At 43.9% G+C, this 26986-nt stretch overlaps 1 protein-coding gene across 1 annotated transcript; it reads right to left on the bottom strand.

The window, feature by feature from the left end:
- Window positions 1–17194: 17194 nt before the first annotated feature.
- Window positions 17195–25629, bottom strand: LOC126210615 (uncharacterized). Its single transcript, XM_049939908.1, has 2 exons — window positions 25072–25629; window positions 17195–20458 (listed from the first exon to the last, which is right to left on the bottom strand). The coding sequence occupies exon 2, from the start codon at window positions 20454–20456 to the stop codon at window positions 18465–18467; it is 1992 nt and encodes a 663-aa protein (XP_049795865.1). The 5' UTR covers window positions 20457–20458; window positions 25072–25629; the 3' UTR covers window positions 17195–18464.
- Window positions 25630–26986: the final 1357 nt, after the last annotated feature.

Raw genomic sequence — 26986 nt, 5'->3', positions numbered from 1 at the left:
TATTATTATTATTATTATAGTCCTTTTCCTGACTGGTTTAATGTGGTCCGCCACGACTTCCACTGCATTTCGTATCTCATCATCACAAAGTAGCACCCACATCCAGTGTCCTCGATTATTTGCTTAATTTCTATCTCTGTCTTCCTGTACAGCATTTGTCTTCTACGGCCCCTTGTAACACCTTGGAAGTTATTTCCTGGTGTCTTAACATACGTCATATCACATTGAATCTTCTTCCAGTTAGTGTTTTCCGGAAATTCGATTCCAAGCTGATTTTGCGGAGGACCTCATTTATTATCTTACCTATCCACATAATTTTCATCATATGCCAGACGCTTCGATTCTCCACTTGTTCTGTCTTCCCACAGTCGATGATTATCTTCCACCCAGTGCCATGCTCCACACGAAGAACCTCAGAAAATTCTTCGTCAAATTAAAGCGCATGGTTGATACATTCTTCACTGAAGTAGCTTGCTTCTTATATCCTTCTTGCTTAGTCCATCTTGTGCTTTTTTGCTAATAAAGTAGCAGATTTAATTCACTTCATCTCCTATGTGGTCCTCAGTTTGGTATTAATTTCATCCCTAATCCGATTTATGATACTCCTCATAATAGTAGTTTTTCTTTGCTTCACGCTCATCCCATACTCGGTGATCATTAGATTCTTAATTCAACATATCCTGTCGTTTTTCCTCACTTTCACCGAGGAAAGCAGTGGTATCAGTGAATCTTGTAATTGATATCTTTAACCCTGAATTTTAGTCGCAGTCGTGAACCTTTCTTTTATTTCCTTAAGTGATTCTTCGATACACAGAAAACCAGGGGGAAAAGACTACGTCCTTGTCTTACACCCTTTTACCCTGAAACGCGTATTGTTCAGCAAGAACTGTACCAGATCAATGGTTTGCATTAGATTATCTCTAGCCGGCCGATGTGGCCGTGCGGTTCTAGGCGCTTCAGTCTGGAACCGCGTGATCGCTACGGTCGCAGGTTCGAATCCTGCCTCGGGCCTGGATGTGTGTGATGTCCTTAGGTTAGTTAGGGTTAAGTAGTTCTAAGTTCTAGGGGACTGATGACCATAGATGTTAAGTCCCATAGTGCTCAGAGCCAGTTGAACCATTTGATTAGATTATCTCTAATGAAACTACCTAAACAGTGCAATTATTTATTTAGGTACACTATGTGATCAAAAGTATCTTGACGCCCCCAGAAACATACGTTTATCATATTAGGTGCATTGTTCTGCCACCTACTGCCAGGTACTCCATATCAGCGACTTCAGCAGTCATTAGACATCATGAGAGAGCAGAATGGGGCGCTCCGCAGAACCCAAAAGGACTTCGAACGTGGTCAGGTGATTTGGTGTCACTTGTGTCATATCTCTGTACGCGAGATTTCCACACTCATAAATATCCCTAGATCCATTGTTTCCGATGTGATAATGAAGTGGAAACGTGAGAGGACACGTACAGCACAAAAGCGTACAGGCCGAACTCTTCTGTTGACTACAGAGACCGCCGACAATTGAAGAGGGTCGTAGTATGTAACAGGCAGACATCTATCCAGACCATTAAAAGAAATTCCAAACTGCATCAGAATCCACTGTAAGTACTACGACAGTTAGGCGAGAGATGAAAAAACTTGGATTTCATGGTCGAGCGGCTGCTCATAAGCCACACATCACACCAGTAAACACTAAACGACGGCTTGTTTGGTGCAAGGAGCGTAAACATTGGACGATTGAACAGTGGAAAAACGTTGTGTGGAGTGACGAATCACAGTACATAATATGGCGATCCGATGGCAGGGTGTGGGTTTGGCGAATGCCCGGTGAACGTCATCCGCCAGCTTGTGTTGTGCCATCAGTAAAATTCGAAGGCGGTGGTCTTATGGGTTGGTCGTGTTTTTCATGGAGGGGGCTTGCACCCCTTGTTGTTTTGCGTGGTACTATCACAGCACAGGCCTACATTGAAGTTTTAAGCACCTTCTTGCTTCCCACTGTTGAAGAGCAATTCGGGGATGGCGATTCCATCTTTCAACACGTTCGAGCAGCTGTTCGTAACGCACGGTCTGTGGGGGAGTGGTTACACGATAATAACATTCCTGCAATGGACTGGCCTCCACAGGGTCCTGACCTGAATCCTATAGAACACCTTTGGTATATTTTGGAACGCCGATTTCGTGCCAGGCCTCACCGACCGATATCGATACCTTTCCTCCGTGCAGCAATCCATGAACAATGTGTTGCCGTTCCCCAAGAAATCTTCCGGCACCTGACTGAACGCATGCCTGCGTGAATGGAAGCTGTCATCAAGGCTAAGGGCGGGCCAACACCATACTGAATTCCAGCATTACCGATGGAGGGCGACACGAACTTGTAAGTCATTTTCAGCCAGGTGTCCAGATATTTTTGATCACATACTGTATGTGCGCTTATAATTTCTTTGTGGCACTGCTGTTTTCAGAAAATGTGGTGAAAAGAGGTGTTCATGAATAGCCTGTTTTTGGTTAGTACAATGTAGTTTTTTTAAGAAACAGAGACTGCTTAAGTGTTGTGTGGTCTTCAGTCCAAAGACTGGTTTGATGCAGCTCTCCATGTTACTCTATCCTGTGCAAGCGTTTTCATCTACCTATATCCTTCTGATCTGCTTCTAGATTCATCTCTTGGTCTCCTTCTACGATATTTACCCCCACTTCCCTCCAGTACTAAATGGGTAATCCATTGATGTCTCAGAGTGTGTCCTACCAACGGATCCCGTTCTCTAGCTAGGTTGTGCCATAAATTTCTCTTCTCCCCAATTCTATTCAGTACTTCCTCATTAATTATGTGATCTACCTATCTAATCTTGAGCATTCTTCTACGGCACCACATTTCAAAAGCTCCTGTTCTCTTCTTGTCTAAACAGTTTATCGTCTATGTTTTACTTCCGCATATGCTACATTCCATACGAATACTTTCAGAAACGACATTTTGACACTTGCATCTGCATCCGACGTTAACAAATATCTCTTCTTCAGAAATGCTTTTCTTGTCATTTCTAGTCTACTTTTTATATCCTCCCTACTTCGACCATCATCAATTATTTTGCTTCCCAAATAGCGAAACTCATCTATTACTTTAAGCGTCTCATTTCATAATCTAATTCCCTCAGCATCACATGATTTAATTCGACTACATTCCATTATCCTCGTTTTGCTTTTATTGATGTTCACCTTATATCCTCCTTTCGTGACTGTCCATTCCGCTTGTCGATTCCGCTCAACTGCTCTTCCAAGTTCTTTGTTGTCATTGACAGAATGGCAATGTCATCGGCAAACCTCAAAGTTTTTATTTCTTCTACCTCGTCTTTAATTGATACTCCAATTTTTTTTTTCCTTTACTACTTGCTCAATTTACAAATTGAATAACATCGGGGACAGACTACAGCGCTGTCTCACTTACTTCTCAGCCATTGCTTCCCTTTAATGCGCTTTCATGCCATCTGGTTTCTACACAAATTGTTAATAGCCTTTCGCTCCCTGTATTTTACCCCTGCCATCTTTAGGATTTGAAAGAGAATGTTTCAGTCAACATTGTCAAAAGTTTTCTCTAAGTCTACAAATGCCATAAACGTGGATTTGCCTTTCCTTAACTTATCTTGTATGAGAAGTCCTAGGGTCAGTATTGCCTCGCGTATTCCTACATTTCTCCCGAATCCAAACTGATATTCTCCAAGGTCGATTTCTACCGGTTTTTCCGTTCTTCTGTAAAGGATTCGAGATAGTATTTTGCAATCCTGAATTATTAAACTGATAGTTCGGTAATTTTCACACCTGCCAGCACCTGCTTTCTTTGGAATTGGGATTATTATATTCTTCTTGAAGTCGACGGTATTTCGCCTATCTCATACGTCTTGCTCACTTGACGGTAGGAGTTTGTTATGGCTGGCTCTCCCAAGGCTGTCAGTAACACTAACGGAATGCTGCCTACTCCCGGGGCCTTCTTTCGAGTTAAGGCCTTCAGTGCTTTGTCCAATTCTTCACGCCACATCATATCTCCTTTCTCATCTTCATCTATGTCCTCTTCCATTTCCATAATATTGCCCACAACTACATCTCCCTTTTATAAACCTTCTCTACACTCCTTCCACATTTATGCTTTCCTTTTTTGCTTAGGACATGTTTTCCATTTGAGCTGTTGAAAGGTGGCTACACTGAGCCACAGCGCCAGAGATCGCGCTAGGGAGTATTGTTCCGCCGCCTCCACTGGCAGTTCTGGTCGAGATGTGGTAGTAGTCAGTGCTTGTCGAGATGTGGCAGTAGTGAGTTCTTGTTGAGAAGTCGTAGTGGGCAGTGATTATTGAGAAGTAGCGGAGGGAGTGCTTGCTGAGATGTCGTAGTGGGCAGTGCTTGTCGAGAGCAGATGTTGTTCCAATGGACATATTGTAATGATTAGAGTGCTTTTAGTCAATATATATGAAGGTAACAAAACTCTTATTCTTTTTTTCTCATTATTTCAATGTCCTGAATAATGCGTCATTACAGGTTCAGTCAACAAAGCATCTGGCTTGTGTTCTTGGATTAGAGTGTAATTCTGGTTTTCTTGCGTAATTATGGTATTTCTATTTTCTTTAATTACTTCAGTATAAATGATATTTAAAATTTCTTGTGTTATTGAAGAAAAACCGTGCCAGATGCGTACGTTGAATCACACTTCCACACACAGAACAGTTATACTTGTGCTTCGGTTTCGTAGGTTTTATAGTTGCTGGGGACTTAATTAATTAATTGTGTTAACGGAAATTTCATTTCATTCTTTGTTGTTGTTCTATGCAGTCAGATTGCGTACAAATACTAGTCAGGGCCAACCGTTTACGAGACTTCGTAAACGGACATACAGCGACTGAAAAAATTTAAAAATTATTTTCATTTTATTTTAATTAAGCCCTCATGCACGTGGCGACCGCTGCTTAGGATCGTCCCTTGGAATTCTTCTGATTGTAGAAATAGTAGACAGTAGGATTGTTGTAGTAAATTGTAGTTAGTAATTGTAGTCTATATTGCATGTGTAGATTTGGTAATTGTCAGTCTTCTAATGGTATTTTTTTGCAGAATTTAATTTTGTTATCTTGTATACGGGTTTGACAATTTCGTGCAGTTAGGAAGATTTCAATTGTTCGTTAATCGTGTTTGAGGGAAACATTTCGTGTGAATGGTATTGTTGGAAATAAGGAGGCATTGTGTGTAATTTTCATATAGTGACGAGTTTTGTATATTTTGTAAATGATTACGCGATCAATGAAAAAGGCGAAAATGATGGATAGTGAGAATGACGAAATTGTTGACATGGCGAACTCGCCAACACAGGAGAACAATATGATGAATAATGAAGTTGAAAATAATTTAATAAGTCGGGAAAGTAGTCCGGAACCATTTCAAAATTTTTCACACTCAAAAAATTTTCAGAATACGAGATTAATGACAGAAGATTCTAGAGTAGTATCGAACACAGATAGCTTTACAGCTATGACGAAGGAAATTGGTTTTGCGGGAAATGTTAGGGGCGAAAAGAATTTTGAAACAGTTAACATGGAGCAGTTGATGAGTGCAATATTAAATTTGGGATCTCGGTTAGACTCACAGATGGGAACAATGGAGCAGATACGATCTGAATTAAAAACTGATAGGGGCACATTGGAAACACGGTTAGACTCACTGGGATCACAAATGAAAGCAATGACAACACGGTTATGCTCACAAATAGGAACAATTAAAACCGAGATGAAAGCAGTGGGATCACAGTTACGATCTGGATTAGAAACTGATATGGGAACAATGGAAACACAGTTAGGCTCACGAATAGGGACATGTTTCAAAAACATGAAAGATGAATCAAAGAAAGAAATTAGAGAAGAAGTACAACCGGTTTTGAATGCTCACAATAATGCCAACTCCATTAGCTGGCCCTTGTGACGGTACAAATCCCCGTTACTAGATGAACAGGTCTAGTATGCCAGGATTCCTTTGTGGAGAGCGAGCGCGCGACATGGTGCGCGATTCGCGGAAGTGCGTGGCGCGCCCGCGCGAGACTTGCAACGGTCGGTGTTGATGTCTCCGCCGCCTGGCGGGCACGTGGCCCGCAGCTTGGGGCATTGTTTGGTTTTTCGCCCATTACACGAAAAATATGTAACTTACGGTTAAGAGCGATGCGGCAGTGGATTGTGGTCAGCAATATGCACCTTCTGAAAGAACGATCTAAATTTCAAGTCACGAAACGCAGAAGTTATACTAACCTCAACGTCGGTTAATATCGCGAACACTTAAAGATTAATAAAAATAGTAAATAACAACTTGCAGGGATGAGCGAGAACTCATAAAATACGTTTCGTCATAGCGGATCGAGAGCCGTACTCATATGTTAAGATTCATAAATAATTAAGCCCGTAATGAGGAGTAAACAAAGTTTGATGGAAATGTTTATAAAATTCAATAGGAAATTTATGACGTAAAGAACGGCACCATATAAAATGTTGGGTGGCATCACATGTATTTTAAGCTAGTTAAGTTGTACTATACACTTAGCTTCCAATAGCTTTCATTGTTTACAAATTATTATTAACATTTATCGCCCATAATCAATTAATTATTACAGATATGAAGATATTGAGCAACGCAATGTATACATCGCTATAGATTACGTCTAAAAACGGTGCTATATACAGTTATATGTTAAAACTTTGCAGCACAGATGTAAACAAACAAATTTGCGTTAAGTGGCGAAATTTTGCAAAAAGTAAAGCTTGATTTACGGGCGAGAGAATAATCCTAGAAATTAATGTAAATAGTGAATAAGATGTACTTTTTAGCGCGGTTCCGATGGTGTACTTATTTCTGTCGAGGGATGTACGTATCAAAATTTGTAACCTTAAATGGTGAGATTGGTACTTGCATAACAAGGGGTTGACGTCCGAGCCTATATAAGCGAGCGGCCATCTTGGCCAGGGGTCAGTCGTTGGTCAGTCGTTCTGGAGGGTGGGTGGCGAGCAAGCCCTACTTGAGGGTGGCCCATGTGGTCGTTTGAGTAAGAATTGTTTTTCGCGCCGATTTATTTCGACAAAGACCATCGTTTAATAGTGTAAGTGTGCATGCATATATTTGGTGAACTGGAAATGCTACGATTATTTGTGTGAGTACGAATTGCGAGGTATACATCGGCGTAAGTGAAGATGTGGCGATCTATGATTTCGCGCCAGAACTGGACAGTGGGACTTGTGGTTCGGTTTATAGCAGCCTACATTACTTCTATTGGGGGCTCGGAGTCAAATTATTATGAAAGTAAAACTGTAAACCGTCTCACCAGTGCTAATTTCATTGTGTGAAAGAAAAGGACAACGCCAATAAATAGTGATGGAACTGTGTAGTGGAAAACTGATTTTGCTATAATAATCGCCTAATTTTGTTCCCTACCATAAACAGTACTCATGAATACTAATTGAAGAACTATAACTAATGTGCGGGTGTGGAACAGTGTACTAATGCTCCTGAGACTTACGTGAGAGCCAAAATTTGCACTAACATTTTTAACGAACATTTGTATATGCACATTCGTGAGAACTCTTCAACCGCACTTTATTTACCGCACCCTAAAAAAATTATCAGACAGTGGGATACAGCAGACCTCCTTCTGAGTGTTACAGAAGTGGGAGAGGTTGGGTGGAATAAAAACATCTGTGAAGTGTGGGGAATTTGTGCGTATTTTACAGGAACTGTGCTCACAGAGCCAAAAGCCATTGATCGGCTGATAAAACTTTTCCTAGGAAGGGAGTTTAGCAGTTTTTTCAGCAACAATCAGACGGATAGATCGAATCACAAATGAGGAGATACTGAATCGATCGAACGAAAAGAAATTTATGGCACAACTTGACTAGAAGAAGGACTCGGTAGATAGGACACATACTAAGGCATCAAAACATTGTCAGTTTGGTAATGGATGGATCTGTGCGGGATGAAAACTGCAGAGGAAGACCAAGGCTTGAATACAGTAAGCAGGTTGGATGAGTGTAGGTAGCAGTAGTTATACATAGATGAAGAGCGGTTGCACAGGATAGACTAGAGTGTTTAGATGCATCAAACCAGCCTTCGGACTCAAGCGCCAGCAACAGTATTAGGGGGTATCGATGTCATACTACAGAATGTGTAGCTACTATCCATGTGATATATTGACTTCTTGTTCTCGTACACAACAGTTTTGACAACGGGTTTACATGTTATCTTCAGTACATTCAACGAAGGAAATCCACGTTGTGATACGTACTGAAATGCAGGGGCAACGCTTTGCATTTTTCTTCACTCTCGCAGTTACGCTGGATACACAAAACTGATGCCAAATCAATATACACTCATTTACCGTTCACGCGAAATCCGAGTTCTGAAATGTCCAATAAACCCCGAAGAGAAAACTGGTACGAACTGCAATGACTAAGTCCATCACAAAAACCGGAATGAATGTTTTTCCCTAACAGTTTAGAAGCAGATAGCTTTGCTTCAAGATTGGCTGTTCCTCTTTAGACCTGATACTATGAGGAAGAACAGATTTCACAGTTTACAATTTTGTGCCGCAACGTGTTTACAAATGGTGTGTGCATAACGCGCGTTTAATCAGTAGAGCCCGTCCTTCCTCTGGTGAATTTGTTGCACGCAGCCCGATTGCTCTGCTGATAGGTTTTTACGCCGGAACGGTGCGATGAAATTTCAGTGCCTCGTCGTGCAGACGGGAGCAAAAACTGGCATCGGGAATCTGGCCGCCTCGCTAACTCACGCAACAATTGCAATGACGAATTGATGTCACAGAAACTAAAAATCTAGTGAACGAACGTTAGAATCCAGTAACTTACAATTCAACGATTTAGAACAGTTCTGCACATACATACTATACTGAAGAGTATCGTTCCTCTCACATGTTTTTCTGCCGGACTTATCTGTAAGTCTCATAATCACTCATTCACCTCGAGGGACATGGTGTAAGAGAGCACAGACACTGCATTGTACACAGGGCGTTCAATACGCAATGCAAAACTTTTTTGCTGAAAGTAGGTTGTTTTCTTTTTAGGATTCTAATACACCACATTAATCTCAACCCCTTTGGCTACAGAACCCTATTTTTCAAAATATTCTCCGTTCAATGCGACAGGCTTACGCAACCTTACTGGAAGTGCCTGATTTCCCGCGTCGTACCACTCTAGTGGTCGACGTCGGGGCCAAAGTCTTGCTCCATCAGTAATCTCCTCATCATCCACTTACTGCTTCCCGCGAAGTGCGTCCTTCTTTGGGCCAAACAGCTGGAAGTCGGAAGGTGCGAGGTCCGGGCTGTAGGGTGGATGAGAAAGAACAGTACAATGAAGTTTTACGAGCTGCTCTCGGTTGCGCAGACATACGTGAGGCCTTGTGTTGTCATGGAGAAGGAAAAGTCGTTTCTTCACTTTCCTGAGCGTAGCACAACACAGATCGGATAGAGTTGCGCGACCTTGTTGCGATGGTTACATAGCCTCGCCCAACAACTCACCGTGCTTTTGTTCACTGCCGGGTGTCTGTAGACATTACGCAAGCGCCTATGAATGACAGCGACGCTCTGGTTTTCCGCCAAAACAAACTCAACGACAGCTCTCTTCTTGGGACGCACCTCCGTTATAGACGCCATTTAGAAGGCTGCATATAGCGGTACCACATATCGAAACGTCATGGAACTATAGTGACTGAAGTGGGAATATTCCACGATGCCCCACAATTAATTACACGGTGCATGGCGGAGAGAATATTGTACTAGTACTGGCAAATGAAGCGAAGGAAGAACGACCGTCTATACGCTTACATACTTGCCTGACTTCTCTTATCTTGTCGTCGCAATCCATTCGCGAGACATATGTTTGTACCAGTACGATCGTATTGCAGTCTGTCGCAAACGCTGGTTCTCTAAACTTTTTCAATGATGATTCGCGAAAGGAACGTCTTCGCTACAGGAATTCCCGTTGAGTTCACGGAGCGTCTCCGTAATACTTGCGTGCTGATCGAATTTAATCGGTAACAAATCTAACAGCACACCTCTGAATTAGTTCGATGTCTTCCTTTAATTCTAACTGGCTGGGGATTCCAAAAACTCGAGCAGTACTCAAGAATGGGTCGCAGAAGTGTTGTGTATGCAGTCTCTTCTATGGATGAACTGCACTTCCTTAGAATTCTCCGAATATACCAAAGTCGGTCATTCGTCTTCCGCATTTTGTCGTTTTGCAGCCTTACGCCTTGACATTTAATCATCATAACTATAACAAGCAACACAACAGTTATACTGTATTCGATAATTAATGATGATGATGATTGGATTGTGGGGTGCTCAACTGCGCGGTTATCAGTGCCCGTACAAATTCCCAACTTTTCTCAGTCCAATTTTGCCACTTGCATGAATGATGATGAAATGATGAGGACAACACAAACACCAAGTCATCTCGAGGCAGGTGAGAATCCCTGACCCTGCCGGGAATCGAACCCGGGACCCCGTGCTCGGGAAGCGAGAATGCGACCGCAAGACCACGAGCTGCGGACTATTCGATAATTGCCGCACTGTTTTTCCTAGTCATCTACATTAGCTTACATTTTCCTACGTTTAGAGCAATCTGCCATTCATCACACCGAATAGAAATTCTATTCGCTCATCAGCAAATAATCCACTGCCGAATGATCAAAGGAAACTCATTAGTTCTAATGATCGAGTCCGACATCTCATCTTTCCAGATACGCCAAGTAATTATAGGTACAAACATATCGTTTCCAGGGATTCCTTCTTATTTACTTCTAATGCACCGACGTTGTACTTCGTTTCGCAGTAACACGACAACATCCCTAGAAGTTTTTGTGGGTCTTCTGTCATCTCGGACAGTACAGACCTTCAAAACAGGGCAAATGATCAGAATCCAATTTGCTGATGCACGTATGACAACAGTGTTAAATCTGCTGCGGCAGGGCCGGACACAGCGAGTCAAACCGCACACAAGCCGGATGTGTGAGCCGAGGCTCCGCCTGTCTCAGCTATGCTCAGTTATTCCCGGAAGTATCCGGTACAGTATTTCTAATTTAAGGGGCTGAATTAAAAAAAAAAAAAATTCTCATTGTAGAAGGAACAAATTCCGACAAACACAGTTCTGTTCTCCATGCTCACATCCGTTAAAGAAAATGCAACGTTTGAAGAATTAAGAAAACGCAATGTTTGAAGAATTCATTGTGGCCTGCAGCGATAGTTTTCTAAACGTTTTGAGGACATTTCCAGTCTTATACACTCCTGGAAATGGAAAAAAGAACACATTGACACCGGTGTGTCAGACCCACCATACTTGCTCCGGACACTGCGAGAGGGCTGTACAAGCAATGATCACACGCACGGCACAGCGGACACACAAGGAACCGCGGTGTTGGCCGTCGAATGGCGCTAGCTGCGCAGCATTTGTGCACCGCCGCCGTCAGTGTCAGCCAGTTTGCCGTGGCATACGGAGCTCCATCGCAGTCTTTAACACTGGTAGCATGCCGCGACAGCGTCGACGTGAACCGTATGTGCAGTTGACGGACTTTGAGCGAGGGCGTATAGTGGGCATGCGGGAGACCGGGTGGACGTACCGCCGAATTGCTCAACACGTGGGGCGTGAGGTCTCCACAGTACATCGATGTTGTCGCCAGTGGTCGGCGGAAGGTGCACGTGCCCGTCGACCTGGGACCGGACCGCAGCGACGCACGGATGCACGCCAAGACCGTAGGATCCTACGCAGTGCCGTAGGGGACCGCACCGCCACTTCCCAGCAAATTAGGGACACGGTTGCGAATGGTCCTCGCCGATACCCCAGGAGCAACAGTCTCCATGAAGCTGGGCTACGGTCCCGCACACCGTTAGGCCGTCTTCCGCTCACGCCCCAACATCGTGCAGCCCGCCTCCAGTGGTGTCGCGACAGGCGTGAATGGAGGGACGAATGGAGACGTGTCGTCTTCTGCGATGAGAGTCGCTTCTGCCTTGGTGCCAATGATGGTCGTATGCGTGTTTGGCGCCGTGCAGGTGAGCGCCACAATCAGGACTGCATACGACCGAGGCACACAGGGCCAACACCCGGCATCATGGTGTGGGGAGCGATCTCCTACACTGGCCGTACACCACTGGTGATCGTCGAGGGGACACTGAATAGTGCACGGTACATCCAAACCGTCATCGAACCCATCGTTCTACCATTCCTAGACCGGCAAGGGAACTTGCTGTTCCAACAGGACAATGCACGTCCGCATCTATCCCGTGCCACCCAACGTGCTCTAGAAGGTGTAAGTCAACTACCCTGGCCAGCAAGATCTCCGGATCTGTCCCCCATTGAGCATGTTTGGGACTGGATGAAGCGTCGTCTCACGCGGTCTGCACGTCCAGCACGAACGCTGGTCCAACTGAGGCGCCAGGTGGAAATGGCATGGCAAGCCGTTCCACAGGACTACATCCAGCATCTCTACGATCGTCTCCATGGGAGAATAGCAGCCTGCATTGCTGCGAAAGGTGGATATACACTGTACTAGTGCCGACATTGTGCATGCTCTGTTGCCTGTGTCTATGTGCCTGTGGTTCTGTCAGTGTGATCATGTGATGTATCTGACCCCAGGAATGTGTCAATAAAGTTTCCCCTTCCTGGGACAATGAATTCACGGTGTTCTTATTTCAATTACCAGGAGTGTATCTGTTTTCAAGACTATTCGTCGTTTCAGTTGAAAATGCCCCTGTGCACGTGCAGATTTAATTGAGTGATTTGCAACTTAAGTCCTGTTTTAAATACAAGTCCTTTTACGTTAGAACTGTCGAGGACGTTTGCATCTGGCCGGTGTGGCCGAGCGGTTCTAGGCGCTTCAGTCTGGAATCGCGCGACCGCTACGGTCGCAGGTTCGAAACCTGCCTCGGGCATGGATGTGTGTGATGGCTTTAGGTTAGTTAGGTTTCAGTAGTTCTACGTCTAGGGTACTGATCACCTCAGTGCGCCAAAAATAATTAAATAATATTCAAATTTGCTTCACTTTTGATCTAAGTTGTTGATAAATGTGAAACAAAGTCCTATGCAGTGCAACTACATTGCCATCTAAATACGGCACGTCTGCAGTTCCCCACCTCTTCCCCCCTCCGATCGCTCAGACCACATGGCGTGTCAGTGAGGGAAGTGTGCAGCCAGACTGTGCGTTATGGCACGCGGGCCAGGGGACGGCGTATTGGGAAAATGTGGACAATTATCACAAGGAATTTTTATTTTTTGTGTTGCAGCTATACATCACAATAGTAAGTATAGCTGTACGTACAGCATCCCTATCTCTATGGATTGGCAGAGTGTATCAGTTACCATCATTTTAGTGCACAGACAAGTAAACCGACTGGACTTCACTAATCATAGCTTCCTACGAAAGAGAGGGAGACGAAAAAGTACAACCAAATGACTTTCACAACGGTACCTGGTCTTTTCCAACCACACAGTCGAGATACTCGGGAAGATATTCCCTCGCACAAAGATAAGAGAAAGTCCAGAACGTTAAAGAAGCTAAACATGTTTAGTGGCCGACCGTGGTGGCCGAGCGGTTCTAGGCACTCTAGTCCGGAAACGCGCGATCGCTACGGTCGCAGGTTCGAATCCTGCCTCGGGCATGGGCGTGTGTGATGTCCCTAGGTTAGTTAGGTTTAAGTAGTTCTAAGTTCTAGGGGACTGATGACCTCAGATGTTAAGTCTCATCGTGCTCAGAGCCAGCCATGTTTAGTGACTGCGTAAATATCGCAAGATATTCACATTTCAGTAAAACAATTTCTTTCTCACAAAATAAAATACACCAGCCAAAGACGTAACTGCGAATTATTTCTGCTGGATTAAGATTTATTGTCTGTTTTCTTTTACAACGCTGTACGCTTCCAGATCCCAAAGGAAAAACTTCAACAGAAAATATTTCAACCAAATGAGCCAAGTGTTGTTGCGCATGGGCGTTAAAGTGTCGTAATCCAGTGCATCCTCTGAGTATACCGTGTGAAATACAAGCGGTGTTATTAGCAGAATGGAATTCCATTCCACCTTCCGGAAAAATATGGAACCACCGAAAATAATTTAACAGACAGGTCTAATTAGACCTTGGCAATATTTCAAACCACCACAACACAGAGCTCGCACCTGCCTGGCCACACTGAACAGCCATGCAGCGAGCGTTTACTGCTGCAGAAGAATTCAGCTGCCGTCTATTTTTGGATTGACATAATGTTCCGGAGTGCACTGCCCTCCTCCCGGCTGAGCTAGGAGACGCTTTCAGTCTAGTTAGTAACTCAATACAAAAAATCATAATATTGTTGGGGCTCCCCCTTCCGCTTCGTCACCATTTCAGAGTCTATGCCAGCCGGACTTTTCCTTTCACGGCTACAGGGCAGGACGAGGATATTTGCTTTTCTATTTAAATATTATTTTTTGGCCGATAAAAAAAAATATATTTTCACTGACGTGGCATAACTACCGCATATTATGTACATCGAAAGGATATCATTTTAGGAAATGTGTGCAGTATCATGATTTAATACAAATGCAGTTACTAAAAACTAGCACGCTCGGTAATCACCTTAGACCTGATATGACTATTTTCCGCCCTTCTGAAATTACATTTTTGCGAATCTCCAAGTACATTTTCAGGTTCACGCTGTTCCTGTTGTTATCAAATAGCATCATATGTAAGTGGACACTAGCACTGTTCACCGACAGCGCTACGGTTGGACTCTAAGCCGTTGCAGGAACAACCTACTCCCACGCGGGTGTCAATACACAAAGTGTTCCAGGAGGAATAGTTAGTTTTCAGGGATATACCAGGAACGATTATTCGAGGCAAAAAAGTCTAATGAACATGGGCCCTAAAACCGCATACCTTGAGAGCTGAGCACTTGTTCAGTACAAGAGAGATGTTAGACAATAGCGAAGATGAGCAAGTGCTCATAGCTCTTGTTGTTGTTGTTGTGGTCTTCAGTCCTGAGACTGGTTTGATGCTGTTCTCCATGCTACTCTACCCTGTGCAAGCTGCTTCATCTTCCATAGCTCTTAAGGTACGCATTTTGGAGCCCATGTTTACTAGTCTACTTTGCTTCGAATGCCTGAATACTCACCATTTCTCCTGGTCTCTTGGTACATCCTGTACATCGAGTGGTTGTCTTATACTAAAGAAATCAGGAAACTTTTGTTGATATAAATGAAATCAAAATGTAAATACTAATCGATTCCAAATCATGATATTTATTACATATAATTTTACATGATCTATATCTACATCAATGCTCCGCGATTCACTTTTACGTGTTTGGCAGAGTGTTCGTCGAAACACTTTGAGACTCATTCTCTACGGTTAGATCTTAATAGCACGTGGGAAAAACGTGCTGATTTCTGTTATTTTATTACGATAAACGTTTCTCCCTATATTACACTGAGAATTAGCCACTTCATCCGTCACTGGAGCAATGACGGAGTGCTAGAAGTCGCAGATGTTCACTAACATAGAGACAACGTTGTTTTGCCTTCAGAATGAAAATCCTAATATCGCTAGAGATGATATTTTTTACCTATTCTGCGACGAGTTGTCTATCTAAAGGCCAAAAACTTGCAGAACTGGACAACTGTTAAGCCTGTTTTTTATCCTTCTGCCGAGACAAATTTTCGTTTTTCGTGAATACACAGCCTTGTTAACTAAACTGCCAAATGGGTTGCGTCATGCGTCTACTTCTACTTTAACATTTCCATACTTTCGTGGAATGCCTTGTGTAAGACTGTGAACTCCACATACACACGAACCATATCGAGGCAAAAAGTGCGGGTCATCATGTATAATATATTCTCCCACATTATCTAAAATAGTTTGACAATGCTTGATAATTTCTGCTTGATAATGTTGTGCTGTAGAAACTTATTAGTTAAGAGTTCAAGACGTCGCCAAACTAAGTCCGAAGCCCATTCTCCTGTCGGTTGCTCGATAAGAATTGCAAAAGGTAAACATTTGAGGATACAAGATCAGAAGCAGAGTGCAGTAGCAATACGTGATGCAGTCTCAGTGGCAGACAACAAATGGCAGCACCGAGGACATACCTCTGGAGGCAGCTCATAGTAGACGAAGTATTCTTTGTGCTACGAGATGCATAATACTGTCGTGGTGGCCTCACACAGGCCACTGCCAGAGATTTCTTAGGCCTCAACCCATTTTTTTTAATTCGATTAACGTAATGGTACCGTACTTTGTCACCAGTAAAGATATTCGATAGATCTGCTCAATGAGACGTCTGACAATCAAACATGCATATACGGTCACTCCACACGCTGGGTTAAACCTCGTTGTCCACGGGAAATTAAAGGCAAATCTTCATACCTTCCTTTCTTTTCATCTTTTTGAGTCCTGTTAACTGAATATGGTGAATAATACACGTCAAAACGAAATTATTTGAAACGGCACTAATGTTACGAGCAGTATCCGTATTCTATACCCAACTCCTCCCCTCGCCGTCCCATCAATTACAAAAACCGAACAAAATGTCGCAAATGTTAGCCTTTTTCCGTTTGGCAATCACTTTTTTCGCTTAAACGAGAAACACTCTTCATAGCCTCCAACTGTGCAACATCCAGTATATCACCACAAGAAGAAAGCTACACCTTTAAATAAAAAAATTACATTTGTGTTACAACACGGCGACCAAAAACGCCACCAACTTCTTTATTTCATGTAAGCTTTGGCGTTAATGGTAGGTTACACACTTCAATGCTCCTCGTGTCATCCACTGCATGAGCAGGTGCCACACAGCTGCTGAAGCTACAGGGTGGTTCAAATGGTTCAAATGGCTCTGAGCACTATGGGACTTAATATCTATGGTCATCAGTCCCCTAGAACTTAGAACTACTTAAACCTAACTAACCTAAGAACAACACACAACACCCAGCCATCACGAGGCAGAGAAAATCCCTGACCCCGCCGGGAATCGAACCCGGGAACCCGGGCGTGGTGTCGCGTCCCAAGCGTGGGTATTGCGAGGGATTGAGCGACACGGTTCGTGGGTGGGATTTTAGCCGGTTGACCGAAATGAGAGGGAGACTTTGATCTGGCTAAGATGTAGAAATCCCTGGTTTTCACAAGGCTAGGAAGGTGATAGAAATTAAAGTCGTGATAACTTTAACAAATTGCAGTTTATTCTAAGTGAATACAAATCGCCCTATCTGACGGTGGTTGCACTCACAGGAAGGCCAAGTCTAATACAGAGACGGTGACTGACTCCACCGTTCCGACTGCCTACTAGAAGGTCTGCAATGTTTAACACCCTACGTTAGAGTCCCGCGGCTACGCCTTAACGCTCTCCAGCGACTATTTCCGGCTAACTGCCTACAGCCCGTTCCCCAGCCCAAGTCGGCTGCTGCTAGCACTCTCACTCTGCTACCGCTCCAGACAAGAACCGCCACGACAAGACCTCAGAGCGGCGTGCTCTCGGGTTTTGTTAGCGTTTCCCCTTCGACCCCGCCAGCGCTTAGCATGACGTAGCGTCGAAGGCAACGTGTCCTTATTTGGTATCGTTAAAACATTGTTGTTGCTATTGTTCTTCAGAGGCTGAGTGGAGGGGCAGAGACGCCTCTCCGTATATGGTCACACACTGCGTCCTGAGCCCTTCATTGGCTCCTCATGACGTAGCGTGGTCCCCACCAAGGGCCCTCTTTCTTTCTCTCTCCACTCCCAGACCTCTCTCTCTAGCCAGGAATGCTTTCTGTTGATACTCCTAATTGAATGCTTATCATGAGTTCCCTGCACAGACCTTCGTTTGTATCGGCTGGCTGTTTACTTCTTATCAACACGCCCAGCTGCCCAGCTGGAGTGCCGCCTCGGCTGACCCTTCGGCCACGCCTGGCGTCCAGCGCTACGGTTTTAAGCTACAGTTTTAACTTCTCCCTACGTACTATTCTTTAAGGTACTGCAAGTAGACTTGGCTGATTCCTGCGGTTACAACACCTCCCCCGCCCGGGAAATTGGCGTTACTCCTCAGAGTAGCGTCAATTGAGGTTCTCTCATTTTATTTGGTTACATTTTTCTTTTGTTACATCAATACTTCATGTGTTTCTTTTTCTTTCATATACACTTAATTCCATTAAGTTCTTTGTGAGACACAATCATTTTATACATACATTTTATCAAGATACACTTTTCTTTTCTCTTTTTCAACTCATTGCTACAACAATTATTTATCAAACATACATTTATCAAGGTACACTTTTCTTCTCTTTTTCAAATCATTGATACCATTACAGTCAAGGTACATTTTTTCAAAAGTATTGATACAAAATACCATTTTCATTCAACAAATACGTACAGTTTCAAAATGGGACAAAACACTAAAATAGATTACACCTCTTCATAAGACACTTCTAATATCTTTTACCTTTTGATTTGACTTAACGCCTGTTTCTGAACAGAACTGAATCTTCTTGGTTTTTCCCACATCTTTCGTATATTACTACCTCTTCAGTGTCTTTATTAGCTTGTCTTCTACTTAAGCTAGTCTCTGGATATTGATTTACTATAGTGTTTCTTATACATACTTTTCCACAACAATTACTATCGTCAAAGTACTTCCATAAACTTTTGAAACATTCTTTACAGCATTTACAATTTTTACAACAACATGTTATTACAATACAAATGACTATTGCTATAGCTATGTATGTAGTTACTGAGTAATGGGTAAAGTATCTGGAGTATTTTAGTTCCTCCTCCTGCCTTTCGACCATCCGCTGGACATCGTCCAACCTTTTCCCAGCGACTTTCAAGTCGTCTAATTGTGTTACAACCTGCTCCAATGGTAAATCTAAATTTAGCATTGAGACATTCTTCTTTTCTTTGTTTACCTCACAACAGTCAAATTCTAAGTTAATTTGAGGTATTATATCCTTTTTAGTTACGTTACTATGTATTACTCTATCTGTTTGTATGAACACTCTTGTTCCATACCCTTTACATTTGCTATAAAAACTTATCTTCCCTACCCCTTTCATTAATAAATCCTTCGGGGCTTCCTTTCCACATAATACTGTCAGTCCTTCTTCCTTAGGCGCTACATATAGCCATTCGTTACTGTTTAGATGGGTCCAAAGGCTCTGATTTAGTGCGACTATTTTTCGCACGCAATCTTCCGGAATTTCTCTTACCGGTTGTAATAACTTGGCTTCGCATTCCTCATGGTCGAATGTCGATAGCAATGCGAATGACTGTCTGCACAGTCTTCTGTTCTTACTCAACTCTTTACATTTTAAATCATCCGCAGAAAGTTTCGCGTACTGCCTTTTGGATTCATCTATCAGTAGAAATTCTTTCTCTGGCTGTATGTATATGTACCTCCCTTTCATATTTGGGATCTCCTTTGGTAATGGAAGAACTCTGTACAAATTGAAATTATTATTGTCTATTAGAGGGATATTAATTACGTATCCTAATATGCTACCAGAAATGAAAACATCTAGATCTATTATTCTTAACAATAGGTAGCCTGATGACTCTGCGAGAGGAACAGGAAACTTCACGTCCTTTAATTCGTCCCGGATTAAACTTAGATACTTCACAATTTGCACTGGATTAATTATATGAGGCTGAAGTATTCCCTTTTGAGCATTCACAATGGCATTTATTATTTGCTCGTACTCTTCTTCGATTTGGCCAAACACTGCCGATAATTGCAATACTTGTTCCGTTACAGTGGCAAAAGTTGCTACTCGTTTGAAACCTATATATGTTTCCTTTACGTAATCCTTCATGAACCTTTCTAGTCTCTGCATGCCTGTCCTTAGAATGTGTTCGTTTGATTCTAGTGTATACACTGTTCTGTTTACTCCTGCTAATGTGGCCCTTACCACTGCCACCTGTTCCTTGGTTAACCTCAGCAAACCTTCAGAGTTCTTTTCCATCGCATCTATTCTTTCCTTATAGTATGCTGCATCTGCTTCGTCCAATGTTCCGAACAGTATCTTACTTACCTGTCCGACGAAGTTGAACACTCCTCTCTTTCTTCTGGTTTCGTGTTTTGTGAGTTGCTGTACGAGTTGCTGTAGCCCTGTAATCTTCTCTACATGATGTGTAACTTGCTGATCCAATACTCTACATTCTATTAACCCAATGTTCAATTGTTTCAATGTGTCACGGCACCTCTGTACCGCTGCCTTACCGTACCTCTCTGCTTTTTGGAATCTTTCTGTTATTACATCTAAATTAACATATGTGACTATTCTCCATGTGGTACTGTATATCTCTACTTGTCCTACATGATCGTAATATAGTCCTGATGAACTTGGTATTGAGGTTACTTTGAATTCATTCGTTTCGTATTCTGATGCAACGAAGCTGTATGTTGCTACCACTATGATGAGTTGCATCACTTGCCACTTGAGTGCCATACCTGAAATTTAAAAGAACTGTTTCAGCCTGTTGGCATGTACTTTTGTTTCTCTATTTCTCTTAACTCTTATAACTACGTTAGGACCTTCCACTTTTAACACTTCGAATGGACCTCTCCATTGCGAATCTAGCTTTCGAGATCTACCACGTCTCACTGATTCATCGTGTAATAATACCTTGTCTCCTACATTAAATTCTTTTGGATTCTGTTTCAAATCATACTGTCCTTTACTGATTACTTTACTCCTTATAATAGAATCCCTAGCCACTCTATGGGCTTCCTGCATTCTTGCTCTTAGCTTATTTACATACGAATCATAATCGTAACTTACCTGTGGTGTTTCTTGCTGCAGTATTCCTGGTATGTTAACCTTTCTTCCGTACATTAACTCGAATGGTGTATAGCCTGTGCTACTGTGTGGTGTAGTGTTGAACACAAAAATTGCATACGGCACCCATTTGTCCCATGAACTTTGATCTCCTGTTACAAAATGTCTAAGATATTCTACAATTGTTCTATGGCTCCTTTCTAGAGCACCATTTGACTCAGGGTGGTACGCTGTGGTATTTATACGTTTTACCTTCAACAACTTACATACACTTTTAAACACATCACTCAGAAAATTCGATCCTTGATCTGTTAACAAAACTGATGGAATCCCATACCTTAGTACTATATTTTCTACAAATGCTTCTGCTACAGTTTCAGCGTCTTGTTTGTCAATCGGGACTGCTACTGTGAATTTACTCAAATCGTCTTGGAACGTTAACATATACCTTTTCCCTGTACTAGATACATCTAGTGGACCCACTATATCCATTGCACATTTTTCAAACACTGTTTCAGCTGTGTCTGTAATTTCTAAAGGCATCTTTGTTTTCATCTGTGTATTTTTGTTCTTTTGACATGACGGACACTTCCTAATATAATTTTCAATGTCCCGCTTCATTCCGCGCCACTGCTTGTACGCTTTTATCCTCTCGAATGTCCTATGCATTCCCTGGTGCCCTCCCAAAGGATTATCGTGCATTTCTTTTAATATACTTTCCTTTTCTTCGGGGCTAATTTCCTCATTACTATTTGTCTCTTGGTCTATCTCACCTGACACTTGCGCTTGCCGCACGTTTACGGAACTCTGTTCCGCCTCAGCTTGTGCTACGGAGGTTCTTTCTGCCTCCACATTTCGCTTTGAACTTATCTCTTCCTTTCCTTCATGCCTTATCCGGCTTAACGCGTCCGCATTACTATTTAGCCTTCCTGGCTTATATACTACCTCGTAGTCGTACTCTTCGAGCTTCAATCTCCACTTTAGGAGCCTCGAACTCGGATCCTTCACACTAAATATCCACGTTAGTGGCTTATGGTCTGTCACCACTGTGAATTTTCGCCCATACACGTATGGTCTAAACTGTTTTACCGCGTACACTATGGCCAACAACTCTTTTTCCGTTGTGCTATAGTTCAGTTCGGCTTTGTTCAGTGCTCTCGATGCGTATGCAATCGGCAAATCTTCGCCAATCTTTTTCCCTTGCGATAACACGGCTCCCAACGCTGCGTTACTCGCATCCGTTGTGATTATAAACGGTTTCGTAAAATCAGGATACTGAAGTAACGGCGGATTCACTAATTTCTCTTTCAGTTCCTCGAACGCATTCTTCTGTCGTTCTCCCCATTGGTACTCTACTCCTTTCTTTAATAGCTCATGGAGAGGTTTCGCAATTTTGCTGAAATTTGCAATGAAACGTCGATAGTACCCTATCAATCCTAGAAACCCTTTTAGTTCTTTTGTTGTTCTCGGCTGTGGGAAGAACTTCACCTTCTCCACCTTTGCCATATCCGGTGATATTCCCTTGTCCGTGATACAATGCCCTAGGAATATTACCTCCTTCCTCAGAAATTCGCACTTATCTGGTTGCAACTTCAAATTGTGCTCTCGCAACCTGTCAAATATTTCCCGGAGTTTTTCGTTATGCTCCTGCAGGTTTCTCCCATAACATACTATGTCGTCTAAATAGACAAAACATTTAACACCTTGTAAACCTGCCAATACTGTGTTCATCAGTCTCTGAAAGCATCCTGGGGCTCCTTTCAGTCCCATCGGCATCCTCTTGTATTCGTAATGCTGATAGTTTGAGCTGAATGCCGTTTTCTCTCTGTCCTTCTCGTCCGTCAATATTTGATGGTACCCGCTTGCAAGGTCAAGCGTCGAGAAGTACTTGGCTTGCCCTAATTGATCCAGAATATCGGAGATATTCGGCAGTGGAAATGCATCGCCTACCGTGATGTCATTTAATTGTCGGTAGTCCACTACTATTCTCCATTTCTGCTTGCCGCTGGCATCTAACTTCTTCGGAACTAACAGTAACGGTGCGTTCCATGCGCTCTTGCTTTCGACAATTATGTCATCCTTCAGCATTTGTTCTATTTGCTCTTTTAGCACTTCCTTTTGCGCTTCAGGGATCCTATACGGTCTAGCGTTCACTACCTTCCCCGCGTGTTCCGGCGCAATTGGTATTCTATGTTTCACTGCAGAAGTATAGGACAGTTTGTCCCCTGGTAGATGAAATACATCTCCGTACTCCGTGCAGACCTCTGCTAGAGCGCTCTTTTCTTCGACATTCAAATGATCCATTCGGAGTTGCCTTCGCAACACACTAGCACGACTTTCCGTCTTACCTACTGCCTCAGTGCTACATTTTACTTCGCGCACTTTCGCTAATCTTTCTACTTCTTCTGTTATTAATCTGACACTTCCTAGTCGAATTCTGTCCTCTGACACGTTCAATGCACTTACTATGCATTTCCCATTTCGCACTTTAACTAGGGACTCAGGTACATGCACCCCTCGTGCAATCTCCTGCCTCGGTATGACCATTTCTCTCTCGATTCCCCGTGGTACCTTTCCGTTCACTTTCAATAACATTATTTTTTCTTCCCGGGGCCCTATCTCCCCGCCTATTTCTGAATCTGCTTCTATCTCTTGTCCCTTTGGTTCTTCCTCTACTACTAAGGGTATATCTCGCCCTTTTAGTCTTATTACTTTGCCTGCATAGTCCAGCTTGGCTCTATGCTGTGTTAAGAAATTTCTCCCTATTAATCCGTCGTACGGAATGTCTAGACCTCTACCGTACACGTGAAATTTCTGTTTCACCTTTTCGGATCCGTCTATACTTAAGTTTATTTGTACCGTGCCTATTGTGCTAACGGCTTCACTCGTTACACCCTTTAACCGGAGCTTTTCTGTTTCATTGATTCCCAGCATACTCTTTACCGGAATACTCGTCCTCTTTAACAAACACAATTGTGCTCCTGTGTCTATTAACAACTTTAAATACTTCTTTAGTTCTACGCAGTACAACATTACCACGTCGTTTTCTGTTGCACAGTCGATTACCCTCACTGTGGGTTTACCTATCGCAACAAGGCCCGACTGCGCGGCCTTGCCGCCTCTTAGTTTCCCTGTACCACCTTGCCTGTTTTGCTCGATACTGGCACCCTGCCTTTTCTCCAGGCGTGCCAGGGCCCTTCGTGGCAATCTTTCGCGTAGTGGCCCTGCCGCTTACACTTAAAACACGCGACATCTTTTACTCTTGTGCACGGAACTCCACAGTTCCCTGGTAAGTTGCACTGTGGACATCTCCACTCTCGTAACCCTCCATCGGTTTCTCTGTGATTCCCTCTGAATTCCCTTACGTCTATCGGGTGAACTTTCCTTAACCGCACCCTGCATTCCATGTCTGTGTGTCCCGGCTTGTCACACCCATAGCAAAAGTTTGTCAATTCTCTACCTGTCATGGCTCGCACTCTATGCTCTGGCCTGCTTTTCCTACACTTGCTCGCTATGTGACCTCTCAGCCCACAATTGAAACATTTCAACTCTTTACTTTCCTTCACGAATTTTACAGCTTCTTTATTTCGAGTGTACGTTACCTTCGGAGCTAGTCCCCGCTCTCTCATAGACAATATCGCACTCTCCTCCTGCAGTGCCAACTCCACTGCTGCTGCCAACGTGATTTCATCGCCTCTGCTTCTCACTATGGTTTGTATTCTGTCATTACTTAAACCCTGTATAAAACACGCTCTTCCTAAGGAATCAACTAGTTCTATTGCACCTTTCAAGTTTTCTCTGGCCGTAACTCTAATTACTGCTTCTCGAAAGTCTCTCTGCATTTCATCAATTCTGCTTGCCCACATTGCTATTGGTTCCCCTTGTCCCTGTCTTGCCTGGAAAATTTTACATGCGTAATAATCTATAGTACGCTTACTGGCATAGTTTTCCTCTAACACGCGTTTCACCTCTTGCCACGTACCTGTGCGTTCACGCACCTGCAATCTCGACCTGGCCTCACCGGTTATTTTTGCTTTGACGAACTTCAACAACGTTTCGTGTTCCTCTGGCTTAACTAATTCAAAAGCTGCATCTACATTCTCGATAAATTCTCTTAAATCTTTCTTGTTCCCTTCGAATACTTTCGACACAATACATAGGGCCTCTTTCACTGACATCTTACCACTAGTGGAGGATGACGCAACTTCATTCGTTAGGGGCATCTTAACTAAGTTAACACTTTACACAACAAAATACAATATTCTTAATACAGCTTTACAATTACCGCTTCTCTTGTGGTGCGCCGTCTGCTCTGTTGCTCGGCGTCGTCCCGCGCTGCTTCGCGTTCTCTTTGTGCCCGCGCTGTCCCGCGCTGTCTCTGCGCTGTCTCTGCGCTCTCCTTGTGCCCGCGCTGTCCCGCGCTGCTCCGCGCTGTCTCTGCGCTCTCCTTGTGCCCGCGCTGTCCCGCGCTGCTGCGATGCGCCGGCCGCCGCTCTGCTGGGCTGTGCCGACCCCGTCGCTCTCCTTGGCTGCCGCTGCTACGGCTGCTGCCGCTTCTGCTGCTTCTCGGCCCGGGCCCTCGGACTCGAACTCTGGCTGCTCAGGCACCTCTGTGCCTCGTCGCTCCGCGTCACGCTGCCGCTGTCCTGCGTTGCCCTGCACCCGCGAGGACTACCTTTCTGGACTCTGACGTACTGTTGCTACTAGTGCTGAAAGTTGCGAGTCGCCACAACTTCCTGCCAATTGCCACAGTCGCTGTAGCAAAATCTAATGGCTTCTGCGCCTTTATGCTAACCGATACCCCACACCTGGCACCAAAAGTTTTTATTTATGTCGCGTCCCAAGCGTGGGTATTGCGAGGGATTGAGCGACACGGTTCGTGGGTGGGATTTTAGCCGGTTGACCGAAATGAGAGGGAGACTTTGATCTGGCTAAGATGTAGAAATCCCTGGTTTTCACAAGGCTAGGAAGGTGATAGAAATTAAAGTCGTGATAACTTTAACAAATTGCAGTTTATTCTAAGTGAATACAAATCGCCCTATCTGACGGTGGTTGCACTCACAGGAAGGCCAAGTCTAATACAGAGACGGTGACTGACTCCACCGTTCCGACTGCCTACTAGAAGGTCTGCAATGTTTAACACCCTACGTTAGAGTCCCGCGGCTACGCCTTAACGCTCTCCAGCGACTATTTCCGGCTAACTGCCTACAGCCCGTTCCCCAGCCCAAGTCGGCTGCTGCTATCACTCTCACTCTGCTACCGCTCCAGACAAGAACCGCCACGACAAGACCTCAGAGCGGCGTGCTCTCGGGTTTTGTTAGCGTTTCCCCTTCGACCCCGCCAGCGCTTAGCATGACGTAGCGTCGAAGGCAACGTGTCCTTATTTGGTATCGTTAAAACATTGTTGTTGCTATTGTTCTTCAGAGGCTGAGTGGAGGGGCAGAGACGCCTCTCCGTATATGGTCACACACTGCGTCCTGAGCCCTTCATTGGCTCCTCATGACGTAGCGTGGTCCCCACCAAGGGCCCTCTTTCTTTCTCTCTCCACTCCCAGACCTCTCTCTCTAGCCAGGAATGCTTTCTGTTGATACTCCTAATTGAATGCTTATCATGAGTTCCCTGCACAGACCTTCGTTTGTATCGGCTGGCTGTTTACTTCTTATCAACACGCCCAGCTGCCCAGCTGGAGTGCCGCCTCGGCTGACCCTTCGGCCACGCCTGGCGTCCAGCGCTACGGTTTTAAGCTACAGTTTTAACTTCTCCCTACGTACTATTCTTTAAGGTACTGCAAGTAGACTTGGCTGATTCCTGCGGTTACAACAGTGGGAAGCGAGAACGCTACCGCACGACCACGAGATGCGGGCGCTACAGGGTGTTCACTCGGGTTGTAGACTATATTTATCGCAGAAAATCAAAACAAAATAATAAATAATTTATTGAAACTTCCAGGTGAATTAAAACAATGCGCCGGCCGAGACTCGAACTCGGGACCTCTGCCTTTCGCGGGCAAGTGGTAGAGAGGTACTGGCGGAAGTAAACCTATGAGCAGGGGTCGTGAGTTGTGCTTGGGTAGCTGAGGCGGTACAGCACTTGCCCGTGAAAATAAAAAATCCGGCATTATAATCTCGGTCCGACACACAGTTCTAATCTGCCAGGATATTTCATCTCAGCACACACTCCGCTGCGCAGTGAAAATTTAA

The sequence above is a fragment of the Schistocerca nitens genome, chromosome 10 (genome assembly GCF_023898315.1).
Source record: "Schistocerca nitens isolate TAMUIC-IGC-003100 chromosome 10, iqSchNite1.1, whole genome shotgun sequence".
Lineage (NCBI taxonomy): Eukaryota > Metazoa > Arthropoda > Insecta > Orthoptera > Acrididae > Schistocerca > Schistocerca nitens.
The sequence above is the reverse complement of the archived record's forward strand: the minus strand, read 5'-3'. Positions and strand labels throughout refer to the sequence as shown.

Excerpts from the sequence above, each read along its gene's own strand:
- LOC126210615 (XM_049939908.1), bottom strand. The coding sequence starts at position 20,456 with ATGGCACTCAAGTGGCAAGTGATGCAACTCATCATAGTGGTAGCAACA.